General features: G+C 38.7%; 1 protein-coding gene and 1 non-coding gene across 19 annotated transcripts in view; both read left to right on the top strand.

Annotated features, from left to right (window-relative positions):
- The window catches only part of TMEM116 (transmembrane protein 116), a 167,676-nt gene that overhangs the window by 9,395 nt on the left and 144,389 nt on the right, over positions 1–13,892 (top strand). For 3 of the 18 annotated variants that reach the window (XM_045041483.1, XM_045041481.1, XM_023241425.2), the window contains exons 2-3: positions 9,541–9,587; positions 10,277–10,340. In XM_045041483.1, coding sequence (XP_044897418.1) covers positions 9,574–9,587; positions 10,277–10,340 — 78 coding nt within the window. In that variant the 5' untranslated portion in view covers positions 9,541–9,573. Of the gene's footprint in view, positions 1–8,197; positions 8,308–8,746; positions 8,995–9,540; positions 9,588–10,276; positions 10,341–13,892 lie in introns of those variants that run through there. The other 15 variants (XM_019814550.3, XM_045041487.1, XM_045041488.1 and 12 more) reach the window with 12 other exon arrangements.
- LOC111557430 lies at positions 10,053–10,160 on the top strand. The gene has a single exon (XR_002737468.1). It is a non-coding gene; the product is annotated as a U6 spliceosomal RNA (small nuclear RNA).

The raw sequence follows: 13,892 nt of genomic DNA, 5'->3' as shown, positions 1-13,892 counted from the left end.
AAAATACACGCTGTATTTCAAAGTACAAAGTTATGAATGTAAACTATCTCAGTGATTTTTTTATATGGATTGCAGGTCGAAATGATGAAATTTGGATATTTAAGTTAAGTAAAATTTATTAAAATTAATTTCATCTCCTTTTGTTTTTTTAATGTGGTCTCTAGAAACTTTTAAATCACATATATGACTTATATTTTTACTAGATAGAACCACTCAAGATTTTTAAAGCAAAATGTTTTGCTACCTTTTCATCCTGATCTTTGTCCAGTTGGTGTTTTAGATGCAAGGACAGTATACTTAAATTTATTTCTATTAACTTTTATTAAATAAAACTCATTATTTTAAAGTATTCAGATCTTATTAGATCTTAAATCTGTCATCTATCTCTCACAACTGGAATACATTCATTTAATAAATACTGAGTGCTTGTTGTAGGCACTCTTTTAGGTATGTGAGATATTGGGGTGAATGAGACAACATCAGTTGCCTGTGCCCAAAGACATAGTCTGCTAGGGTGAAACAGCACAAGTAAACAAGATATTGTGGAATTTGATAAATATTACATCTCTGAGGTAATGACATTTAAGCCGATACTTGAAGGATGAGAAGGAGCCAGTCATGTGATTATCTAGGGGAAGAACATTTCAGACGGGGAATAGCTATTACAAATGATCTGAATTGGAAAAGTACTAGACATATTGGATGGATACATGTGGCAAACCCTAAGATAGACTCCAATAGTCCCTGCCCTTTGGTATTCACACTCTCATCTAATCCTTTCTCTTGACTGTTGGCAAGATCTGTGGTCAGTAGACTATAGGAAAGGTGATGGAATGTCACTTCAGTGACTTCATTTCAGAAAGTTCTGACTTCCATCTTGCTGGGAGGGCATCTTGCAGAAATCCACATGGCAAAGAACTGAGTGAAGCATTTAGCCAACAACAATTAGTTTGGAATTTAGGCCCTTAGACCAACAACCCTCAAGAAACTGAATTAGACCAACTTTGTAAACTTGAAAACAGATCCTTCCCCATTTGAGCCTTCAGATGAGACCCAGCCCTGGTTGATATCTTGATTACAGCCTTGTGACAGATAACTGAAACAGAGGACCCACCTAAGCTATACTTGGACTCCTGACCTGCAGAAGCTATGAGGTGATAAATGTGTGCTTTAAGCCACTAATTTTGTGGAAATTTGTTATGCAACAGTGAATAACACACCCACACAACTTGATAAATATGCCCGCTATATTTCCTTTGAAGTTATTGATGAAAGTGTTTTACAGAACTGTGCCAAGTCAGAATGCTGATTCACTCCACTAGAAGTCTTTTTTTTTTTTTTTTTTTTTTTAGAGAGAGAGAGCATGAATGGGGAAGGAGCAGAGAGGGGGAGGGGAGAGAGAGAATCCCAAGCAGACTCCGTGCTGTCAGCACACAGCCTGATGCAGGGCTCAATCTCCGGAACCTGAGCCAAAATCAAGAGTTGGACACTTAAACCAACTGACCACCCAAGAGCCCCAGAAGTCATTTCTAAGTTGATATTGATCAATTAGTTAACACTCCCTGAGGCTTATTTGTGCAACAAATGCCATTAATTATGCTTCCATTTTATCTATATTTCCTTATTTTTGTGTCATGAAATTTTTTCATCAAAAGCTTTGTCAAAATCCCATATATACTATGGTAATTGTATCCAAAGGGGATAGGGTGAGTCTGGCATGATTTTTTTTATAAATCCATTCTGTTTTAGTGGTTACTTTTTAAAAAATTGTTTAAAAAGCACACATTTTGAATAGTTCATTCTAGAATCTTACTTGGGTTCAGTACTGAGATCTTTTTTTTTTTTTAAGTTTATTTATTTTGAGGGAGAGAGCAAGCGAGCAGGGGAGGGGCAGAGACAGGGGGAGAGAGAATCCCAAACAGGCTCTGTGCTGTTAGAGCCTGATGTGGGGCTCGAGCTCATGAACTGTGAGATCATGACCTGAGCTGAAACCAAGAGTCAGACACTTAACTAACGGAGTCACTCAGGCGCCCCAATGCTGAGATCTTTGACTTAGGGTTTGCAGATTCCACCATCCTTTCTCCTTGTAAAAATTAAAAATTGAGTTATCACCAGTTTTCTACAATTCCTAGCAATTTCCCCATTTTTACGCAAACTCAGATTTCATTCAGTGGTTTATTGGGTTAACCTGAAAGTTTCTTTATTCAAGGTTTATTTATTTTTGAGAGAGAAGGAGCACAAGTGGGGAAGGGGCAGAGGTGGGGGGGATAGAGGATCCAAAATAGGCTCTGCACTGACAGCAGCAAGCCTGATGTGGGGCTGGAACTCACAGACTGAAAGATTATGACCTGAGCCGAAGTTGGATACTCAACCGACTGAGCCACCCAGGCACCCCAGGGTTTTTGTTGTTGTTGTTAATTTAAATTCAAGTTAGCTAGCATATAGTGTAGTATTGGTTTCAAGGGTAGAATTTAGTGATTCATCTTTTACGTATAATACCCAGTGCTCATCCCAACAAGTGCCCTCCTTAATGTCCAACACCCATTTAGCCCATCCCCCCCCCCTCATCTCCAGCAATCCTGTTTGTTCTCTGTATTTAAGAATCTCTTATGGCTTGCCTCTGTCTCTGTTTTTTTTATCGTACTTTATTTTTCTTTTCCTTTCTGTATGTGCATCTGTTTTGTTTCTTAAATTCCACATATGAGTGAAATCATATGATGCTTGTGTTTCTCTGACTTACCTTGTTTAGCATAATACACTCTAGTTCCCATCCATGTTGTTGCAAATGGCAAGATTTCATTCTTTTTGATTGCTGAATAATATTCCTTTGTGTTTATATAGCACATCTTCTTTATCCATTGATCAGTGGATGTTTGGGCTCTTTTCCATAATTTGGCTATTGTTGATTGTGCTGCTGTAAACATTAGGATGCATGTACCCCTTTGAATCAGCGTTTTTGTATCCTTTGGGTAAATACTTAGTAGTGCAATTGCTGAGTTGTGGGGTAGTTCTATTTTTATTAATTTTTTTGAGGAATCTTCATACTGTTTTCCAGAGTGGCTGCACCAGTTTGCATTCCCACCAACAGTGCAAAAGGGCTCTCCTTTCTCCACATCCTCACCATTATCTGTTGTTGCATGAGTTGTTAATTTTAGCTATTCTGACAGGTGTGAGGTGGTATCTCATTGTAGTTTTGATTTGTTTTTCCCTGAAGATGAGTGACGTTGAGCATCTTTTCATGTGTGTGTTATCCATCTGGATGTCTTCTTTGGAAACATGTCTATTCATGTCTTCTGCTCATTTCTTCACAGGATTATTTGTTTTTTGGGTGTTGAGTTCGACAAATTCTTTATAAATTTTGGATACTAACACCTTATCCAATATGTCATTTGCAAATATCTTCTTTCATTCCATCTGTTGCCTTTTAGTTTTGTTGATTGTTTCCTTCATTGGGCAGAAGCTTTTTATCTTGATGAGGTCCCAGTAGTTCATTTTTGCTTTTGTTTCCCTTGTCTCAAGAGACACATCTAGTAAGAAGTTTCTGTGGCCAGTTCAAAGCAGTTGCTGCCTGTTTTCTCCTCCAGGATTTTGATGGTTTCCTGTCTTATGTTTAGGTCTTTCATCAATTTTGAATTTATTTTTGTGTATGGTGTAAGAAAGTGGTCCAGTTCCATTCTTCTGCATGTCATTGGCCAGTTTTCCCAGCACCATTTGCTGAAGAGACTGCTTTTTTTTTCCATTTAACCAGCAAGTTTTATCAGAGTCCTGGAGTATAATTTGTTCAAACCAGGAGTGGTGGATTCATGTAGAGTAGTCAGGTGCTCTCTTATAATCTTTATCGTCAGTTCCCTCTTACAATGTTTGTTTTACACTTTTTGTTCTAAATATTTTTCTTTTCAGTAGGAAAGACAGAAACATGTTATCCGTTAATCATTACACAGTGAATTTCAGCAATGGGATGTTTACTGTGTCCTTCTAAAATTCGCCTATTTACAATTCATCCTTTTAAAGTATACAATTCAGGGGTGTCTGGGTGGCTCAGTCAGTTGAGCGTCCAACTCTTGATTTTGACTCAGGTCTTGATCTCACGGTTTGTGGGTTTGAACCCCATGTCAGGCTCTGCACTGTCAGTGCAGAGCCTTCTTGGGATTCTCTCTCTTCCTCTCTCTTTCTCTGCCCCACCCCCACTCATGTGCGCACGCGCGCTCTCTCTCTCTCCCTCTCAAGATAAATAAACTTTAAAGTGTACAATTCACTGGGTTTTAGTATATTCATAAAGTGTGCAACCATCACCACTATCTTAATTTTAGAATATTTTTGTCACCCTAAAAAGTCTCGTGCCCATCAGCAGTCGCTTCCCATTTTCTCTCAAATTACCTTCTTAGCCCTAGGCAACTACTAATGTACTTTGTGTCTGTAAATTTGCTTATTTTGGACATTTCATATGAATGGAATCATACAATTTGTGGTCTTTTGTGATTAGCTTCTTACATTTAGCATAATGTTTTCAAGGTTCATCATGTTGTAGAATGCATCAGTACTTCTTTTAATTGCTGACTAACGTTTCATTATATGGATATACTATATTTTATCCATTTACCAGTTGATGGAACATTTGTGTTGTTTCTACCTTTTGTCTTTTATGAATAACACTGTTATGAATATTTGTGTCCAAGTTTTTGTGTGACATATGTTTAATTTCTCTTGGGTGTATACCTAGACGTAGAACTGAGTTTATACCTAGGAGCTGAGTAATATAGTATATGTTTAACCTTTTGAGGAACAGCCAAAGTGGCTGCAGTACTTTACATTCTCTCCAGCAGTGTATAAGGGTTTCTCTTCCTCCACATTTTCATCAACATTTGCTATTCTCTATCTTTTTTATTCTAGCTATCTTGGTAGGTGTGAAATAGCATCTCATTGTGATTTTTTTTTTTTTCAAGTAGGCTTCACTCCCTGCGTGGAGCCCAACAAAGACTTGAACTCATGACCCTGAGATCAAGACCCGACCTGAGATCAGGAGTCAGACGTTTAACCAGCTGAGCCACCCAGGCACCCCAGCATCTCATTGTGATTTTAATTTTTACTTCTTTTTTTTTTAAAGTTCTTTTTAATGTTTATTTATTTTTGAGAGAGAGAGAGACAGAATCTGAAGCAGGTTCCAGGCTCTGAGCTGTCAGCACAGAGGCTGATGTGGGGCTCAAACCCACGAACCATGAGATTGTGACCTGAGTCGAAGTCAGATGCTTACCGACTGAGCCACCCAGGTGCCTCTTAATTTGTATTTCCCTGATGGTTTATGGTGTTAATCATCTTTTCATGTGATTTTAGTCATTTTTTTATTTTGGAGGAGAAATGTCTATTTAAAACCTTTGCCCTTTTTTAAATTGGGTTGTATTTTTATTATTGAATTGTAGGAGTTGTTTTTTATATTCTCAGTGTAAGTCCCTTATCAGATACGTGCTTTATAAATATTTTTTTTTCCTGTGGATTGTCTTTTCACTTTCTTGATGGTATCCTTTGAAGCACAAACATTTTTTAAACAATTTTAATAAAGACCAAAAGACCAATGTATTATTTCTTTTGTTACTTATGCATTTGTAGTCATATCTAAGAAGCAATTGCCTAATAAAAGAGCTTCCTGAATGTCACAATAATTTTTTGAAATTATCTTTTCCTGCCTTCTTATTAACCAGGTCTCCGTTAGAATATTGTATGGGTTATGTGAGAACTATGAAGTCAGAATAACTGAATTTGAATATTGGTATTACCACATGATAACTTTGTAACCATTGGGAAGTGACTTTTTTTTTTTTTTAGGAGATAAAAGTTCATTGAATACACTGCAAGGAAGTGGCAGGCAGGATAGCAAAGCACAGACTATTGTCAACCTTTTTTTTTTTTTAAGTTTATTTTGTTGGGGGGAGGGGTATAGAAAGAAGGAGAGACTGAATCACAAGCGGGGTCTGCACTGTCAGGGCAGAGCCGAATGTGGGGCTTGATCCCATGAAACTTGAGATGATGACCTAAGCCAAAATCAAGAGTCAGACACACAACTGACTGAGCCACCCAGGCACCCCCAAAGGGAAGTGACTTCTTTAAGCCTCAGTTTCTTCATCTGAAAAAATGGGAATATTACTCGGGTGCCTGGCTAGCTCATTTGGTAGAGCTTGTGAGTCTTGATCTTACTGTTGTTAAGTTCAAGCCCCACATTGGGAGTAGAGCCTACTAAAAAAAATTTTTTTCATGGGACTATTACTTACCTCAAAGGTTGTGTTGAGGATTAAAATGCTTAGCATAGAGAGGCACCTGGGTGGCTCAGTTGGTTGAATGTTCAATTTCGGCTCAAGTCATGATCTTACGGTTCGTGGGTTCAAGGCCCGCATCATGCTCTCTGCTCTCAGTGCAAAGCCCGCTTTGAATCATCTGTCCTCCTCTCTTTCTGCCCCTCCCTCTCTCTCTCTCTCTAAAAAATAAACATTTGAAAAAAAAATAAAATGCTTAGCATAGAGCCTTACCCATAGAAAGTACTTGATAATTGGTAGCTATTAATACTAGAAATCTTTAAGTACAGTTTTTTAAACTATATTTAAAATAAAAATATTTTACTAGGTAAGTGTTTTTCTTGACTTTGTATCCACAGTAGTAACTTGCTCATGGTAGAGGTTTAATGAATATCTGTTAATTTGATTTATAAAATGTAGTAGCCCATTACATTAAGTGAGCTGTGATGTATTTTTTTAAAAAATGCTTATTTATTTTGAGAGAGTGCATGAAGGTGTGCACACGTGCAATCAGGGTAGGGGTAGAGAGAGAATCCGAAGCAGGCTCCGACACTGGGCTCAGTCCCATGAACTGTGAGATCATGACCTGAGCCAAAATCAAGAGTTGGAAGCTTAACTGACTGAGCCACCCAGGCTCCCTGAGCTGTGATATATTTGAACTTACTAAGAAACTAAGTAAAAAGAGAAAACTAAAAATAAGTACCACCCACTTCATTTGTGCGTGGATTAGCCCTTGCAGAAAAGGAAGATGGGAAGATTATATTTCCAAAGACATTTCAAGGGGGAACACTGCTTAATATACAAAAAGCAGGGGGCTAATTTAGAGAGAAAAATGGAAAAGTAAATCCCTGAATGGGAATTTGGTCAGTGGCATAAGACATTTTAGAAGAAATGCCAAAAGAGAAAAATTGTTATGTCAAGAGCAGCAGACTGATTTGGCATGGCTGTTTCCCAAACAATTTGAGATTTGTTCTTGATTGAGACAAGAGTCCTTTGTCTAAAAGCATTCTCTTATCACTTGGTGAGACTGTCATTAGTTCTCTCACCCTTATTAGATAGATGTATGATTAGAGGCCTCAGAACACTCTCTGAGACCTTATGGCAGGGATTTTTGATCCAGAAATTTACTTGTATTTTTTTTTATTTGTTTATCTAATAATTTAAGCAAAGTGGTTAGAGCGTACCTCCACTTAACAGTTTCCCATCAGAACCTATTTAATGATATCCCTTCTTCTACTCCACACTAGATTCTTAACCTCACTTGAATAAAAGAATCACGTTTAAATTACTGAACCCATGCAAATGATCCAATTTATGTTATCAGTTAATATTTGTAGAATGTATGAAAATATGGTTAGATGAAATGTAAATGGTTACATAAATGAAATGGTCTTCCTTCTCTGCTTTCTCCGTACTCTAGTCTTTGTCCAAATTTCACCAGTTCTTCCAAATTGGTTCAAACAACAATGTATTTTTTTATCAGATAATTTGAGATATTGGTATTGTAAGGGTTAAATTGTAGTGTAGGGCTAATGCTTAGCTTGAAAAATAACAGCTTTGTGTTGACACTGAAGGTTAAGAGATAACAGCCTTGCTTTGCTCTGGTAAACTACGCCTCATACCCTTGTAAATTAGGCTTCACCAATTAAGGAAACAAAAGTTCAAAGAGAAGAGCATCAGAGGCAGGGTCAAGGAGATCCACTGGTTGCAACTTAGAGGCAGAAAGTCTAAAGTAAACACCTCATTAGGCAACTGTTTCTAACTCATCTGGAACCTGTTTCTTTGTTCTGTTCCCAGGTGATGATAAAACGATGAGATCGGTTATAAAAACTCTGTACCCCGGCTGTTCGGGGCCGCACTCTTATCAAGAGTGTTGGTCCCGATGGGTCGGCCTTGCCTCTCATTGTAATAAACTTTGTTGTGACTGTCACTGGTGCCCGTAGCATTCTGTTTCAGGAGTCGTGTGGATGCAACAGTATAAAGGCCATTTTTCCTACTGTATTATAAGCTCCTGGAAGTCTTGGTCTGTCTCTTGTCTTTATAGCTTCTGTAGCATAATGTTTTGCACAGAGTTGATATGTAAATATAAGTATATTAAGTGAATCATGTAATTTAATGTACTTCCGGTGGGAATTTTTGGTATAGAATATTTAAGATGTTACTGTTAACTATGAGATACTAACAACAACTTCTCTTCACAGCTTTTCTTGGTACCACTAAAAATTTATTGGTCGCTTCAATATACAGTCTCCCTTTTCTGCCACAGGCTTTTGTCCCTAAACATAGCAAGTTTTAAGCAGATCTCTCTTCTTCCTTATTTTTCTGTCTCTTTGTTCTGTTCCATTTCTCTCTTGCAGCTCTATTTATCTTTTCATTATGACTCATTCTATTTTTTATCATTCCTGCCTCTTGCCCCTTCTTACAATTCCTAATGCTTTTTAGAACTTTGTTTCCTTGTCACCTGCTCTTTCTATTTTTGTTCTTTCTGCTTGGCTTTCTCCTCCACTTGTCGCCACCTTCTCTCCTTGTCCTCAAGGTACAGGGCTGGATTGGGTAGGGAGGAGCCCAGCTGGGCTAGGGGTGGAGCCACCAGTTCAGTGTTTAGGGACTCAGAACCAGAGAAGGATCACGCTCGTTAAGCATAGCTGGGGCTGAAGTCCCTATGGCCTTCCGGCTGGAGGCTAGCATTCTGGAGGACAGTTGGGACTTGGTAAGCCTAGAAGTTGTCCCTTTCTTTTTTTTGCTTCCCGTTTCTTCCTCCTTGTTTTGTATTTCTCACTCACGGTATCTCTTGACTATTAACTTTTTTCTTCCCATTTTTTATTGCTTACCATTCTATTTTCTCTCTGTGTAGCTGTCCATCAACTCTATTTAGTATTTGTTTGCTTTTCCTATTACCCATTCTTTTCGCACATCTATCTCTTCTCTCTCAAAATTTAACCTTATCTACCTCTTCTCCATTTTGTTCTTTCCTTTGTAGATTTTCTCATCCAGTTCTCTTTACATTTAGTCATTTTGTATCCACCTCTCTATTCTTTTTATCTTACTGGTTCCCAGAGATGGAGCAATAAGAGAGTAAATAAGGAGCCACCCTGCCTTTCCAGGGGCCTTTCTACTCATTCTCAGACCCGTAGGGTATTTTGATAGGCACTGAAGAGTTTGCTCTGCACAGATATTTAATAAACAGTGAAAATGGAGTGAGGTTGAATCTTAAATGTAAAAGACTTAATTTTATTCTCACTTTGTTTTTATTTAGGTTTTCTCTGCAGTACAGTGGATACAATTTGCTATGGCTACTCTGAGGTAGGTTTATTTAATCTCATGTACTATAACTTTATTGTAAGCAAAACTGTAGAATTCTGAAGTTTTCTACTTTTTTCCCCTAGGTATTTGTTTATATTCTTAAGAGAGAAATGCTGTTCTTTACCATGTTGACATTTTCTTAACGTTTTATGTATTTACTTTTTATGAGAGAGAGTGTGCATATGTGTGCATGCAGGGGAGGGGCAGAGAGACAGTGGGACAGAGGGTCCAAAGCAGGCCTACGCTGACAGCAGGGAGACTGACACTGGGCTTGAACTCATGAACTGTGAGATCACAATCTGAGCCAAAGTTGGATGCTCAACCAACTGAGCCCCACAGGTGCCCCACCATGTTGACATTTTCTGATTCATAAGATGTAGCATCAACAACAACAAAAAAAGCAGATTGAGAGAGAACATCTGAAAGTCAAAGGACTTAGGATTGATTTGCAAAGTCAGTAGCAAAGTGCTTGCTTTGGCAGCACATATACTAAGAATTGGAATGAAACAGAAGAGAGTAGCATGGCCCCTACACAAGGATGACACACAAATTCATGAAGCGTTTCATATTTTAGAAAAATGTGCAGCTTATTTTGCACCTATTATATATCAATAAAGCTGTAAAAAATTATTAGCAAAAATGAAGGTGCCCCAGTAGTCCTGTTTTAATGATCACCTTCTATCTGTCAGTGTTATAGGTTCAAGTTCACTTATTGCCTCTGCTGTATTCCAGAATATACAGAAATCTCCTGAGGTGAGCAGTCTCTTTTTGTGGTGGATTTGAACTTTTAGTGACTTAGCCTTTGATGTTTGTTTGTTTGTTTGTTTTTTTGAGAGAGAAAGAGAGACAGAGCGTGAGCTGGGGAGGGGCAGAGAAAGAGGGAGACACAGAACCTGAGGCAGGCTCCAGGCTCTGAGCTGTCAGCACAGAGCCTGATGCGGAGCTGGAACTCACAGACCACAAGATCATGACCTGAGCTGAAGTCTGACGCTTAACCGACCGAGCCATCAAGGCACTCCGGGAGTTAAGACTTTGAAATAAATAAGAGAAATGTCACCTGTAAATAATGGAATGATTCTATGAATTACTTGTAAATTTGTCATTATGATACATTGAGATATTTTACTTTTTTAAAAAGATGTATTTATTTTGAGAGAGAGAGAGAGAGCCCCCTGCACATGCAAGTTGGGGAAGGGCAGAGAGAGAGGGAGAGAAAGAGAATTCCAAGCAGGTTCTGCACTGTCAGCATGAACACAGCCCCCAAATTCACAAACTGTGAGATCATGACCTGAGCCAAAATCGGGAGTTAGACGCTCAACCGCCTGAGCCACCCATTGATATTTTAGGCACAGTCAATAGTTTTCCCTTTTCTTCTAAGTAATTGTTTTTAACTGTAACTGACTGTGGAGAGATTGCCTACTAAATGTGCATTTTTTTTCTTTGCTATGCATTGATTATTAAAGTTAAGGAAACAGAGTGCTATTTGAAGCCTATGTTAACTCTAAGCACAGTAGGGTCCTGCCAAGAGGTGAGTTTTCTGATATTGATATCTTGGTAAAATTGTTAATGGAGCTAGGAAATAGTTCAGAGACTTTGTTGTACAAAAGATACTAGTTTTGCTGTTCAGGCCTTCTAGGAAATTACGATACATCTTATGTAAAATTATTTATACCAAAAAGATCAAGTAAAAAGTCTTCCTGTTATTGACGTACAACTGACAAAAAACCTTCCTGATTGAGAGAGGACTAGGAAGAGTGATGTATTTCCTAGCTACAAAAAGATTTTAAGAGGGGCGCCTGGGTGGCTCAGTCGGTTAAGCGTCCCACTTCAGCTCAGGTCATGATCTCACGGTTCGTGAGTTCGAGCCCCGCGTCAGACTCTGTGCTGACAGCTCAGAGCCTGGAGCCTATTTTCAGATTCTGTCTCCCTCTCTCTCTGACCCTCCCCCATCCACACTCTGTCTTTCTCTGTCTCAAAAATAAAAATAAACGTTAAAAAAAAAGATTTTAAGAGAAATGTGAATACTGTTTCTCTACCCAGGCCAAATGGCAGAAAATTAGACAAAATGTAGTTCAGGACATATATGGGAGAGCTTTTGTATGTGGAAAATGTCAGGTTTTATTGGTCCACTTTAATAATCAAAATAGCTTTGTATGTTGAACACTTTCTGAGTTCTAAGCTGGGTGCTTCACAAACTTTATCTTATTGGCCCTCACCACTCTCCCATGAGAATAATGGTAATAGCTCCATTTTACCGATGAAGGAATTGAGGCTCAAAGTTATGAAATAATTTGTTCATGTTTCACAGTAAGTAGCAGAACAGAGATTTTCAAAAGTCCCAACTTTTTTTTTAAATGTTTGTTTATTTTTGAGAGAGCATGAGTGGGGGAGGGGCACAGAGAGAGGGGGACAGAGAATCCAAAGCGGGCTGCAAGCCCAATGCAGGGTTTGAACTCGTGAACCATGATATCATGACCTGAGCCAAAGTTGGATGCTCAACCAGCTGAGCCACCCAGGTGCCCCTCAGAAGCCCAACTCTTAACTACAGTCCCCCTTCAAAGTAAACATTATGTTTATTATTTATTATATTCTAGACAGATATGCAATTTTAAATACATTTTCCATTCAATCCTTAAAACAACTTTGTGAGGTACATATTATTAATCTGATTTTATAGTGAGGAAATGGAATCCTAGTAAGGTTGAGGGACTTTACTAAGGTCTTATAGCCAGGAAGTTGTTAAAGCCAGAATTTGAGTACAGGATTGCCTTCTTCCAAAGCCTTTCCCCATATATACTTTTTAAACCACTGAAGTATGATACCTAATGAAGATAGAGTTTTAAATTTCAGATGTAGAATGTGACTCTGTAAGTAAAACTAGAAGGAAGTCTTGATACTATATTGTCATTGCCTGCCAAAGTAATTTTAGGGCACACATCTTCCCATGATTCAGATTTCCCTAATGTTTGTCTCCTTTGCTGAAATTTGAATTGATATGTGTTTAAATCAATAACGTATTAGTTACATAGTAGAGAGAGCTAAACAGAGATTCTCAGTCTCTGCATTATTGATCTGTTTGGCTGGATGAATATTTTTTATGGGAGGTTGTTCTGCAAATTAGGATGTTTACCAAACTTTACCCACTAGCTAGAAGCTAATCTCCTCCCCCCACCCCTGGGATTGTAAAAACCAAAATATCTTCAAATATTGCCAGATGTCTCCTGGAGGAGGCACAATAGCTCCTGGCTGAGAACCACTGCTCTAAAGGTGACCTCTCACATGATAGTGGGTTGGAGCTTTATAAAGATATGACCTGTAGTTTGGCCTAGGATGTGACCTTTAGTTTCTCTGGCTTTAGTTCTTATACCTTTCACACAACCTGAGCCTAAAGGACTTTAGCAATCACTAGTTCACTGGTTCCCACACATTCTGTTTTCTTGGTGTAGGAAACATTCCAATTTTTCCAGGTTAAGAATGTTAGTCATCTTCCACTGTATTCCTTTATTCTTCACCAAAGAACATTTTTAACAGCATAAAATGAAAGGCTAATATGAAAAAGACAAAAATAGTCTATTAAGTTAAAAACAAATATAGTAAACTAGAAAAATCCATGGGGAATCTTTGAGGGAACTAGCTGATAAAACAGTGACTCAGAGAGGCAACCTGAAGAGAGAAGAAAGTGGCCCAGGCCAGCCAATGTTAAAAAACACTCAGGGGGCTCCAGGGTGGCTGAGTTGGTTAGGCATCCACACAGGCCCAGTGAGGAGCCCAATGCAGGCCTCGAATTCGCTAACCATGAGATCATGACCCAAGCTAAAATCTAGAGTCAGACGCTTAACCGACCGAGCCACCCAGGCACCCCTAAGGATCACTTTTGATATTCTGTTGATTTCACTTGAATAGAAATATTGGGAAGCAGTTTTAGAAGAGCGTTAATAAGAACTGTTTTTTTTTTTAATTTTTTTTTTTTCAACGTTTATTTATTTGTGGGACAGAGAGAGACAGAGCATGAACGGGGGAGGAGCAGAGAGAGAGGGAGACACAGAATCAGAAACAGGCTCCAGGCTCCGAGCCTTCAGCCCAGAGCCTGACGCGTGGCTCGAACTCACGGACCGCGAGATCGCGACCTGGCTGAAGTCGGACGCTTAACCGACTGCGCCACCCAGGCGCCCCAATGAGAACTGTTTTTAAGTCTTTGATCTCACCAGGGAAAGCCTTTCATACAGAGCATTTCCTCCCCTCTTCACCTCTTATCCTGCTCTTGATTTAATTAGGTTCAAATTAGGCATGTTTTCTTAAAAGAGT

Source organism: Felis catus, chromosome D3, assembly GCF_018350175.1.
Source record: "Felis catus isolate Fca126 chromosome D3, F.catus_Fca126_mat1.0, whole genome shotgun sequence".
Classification (NCBI taxonomy): Eukaryota; Metazoa; Chordata; class Mammalia; order Carnivora; family Felidae; genus Felis; species Felis catus.
This window is presented reverse-complemented; position numbering and strand designations above follow the sequence as displayed.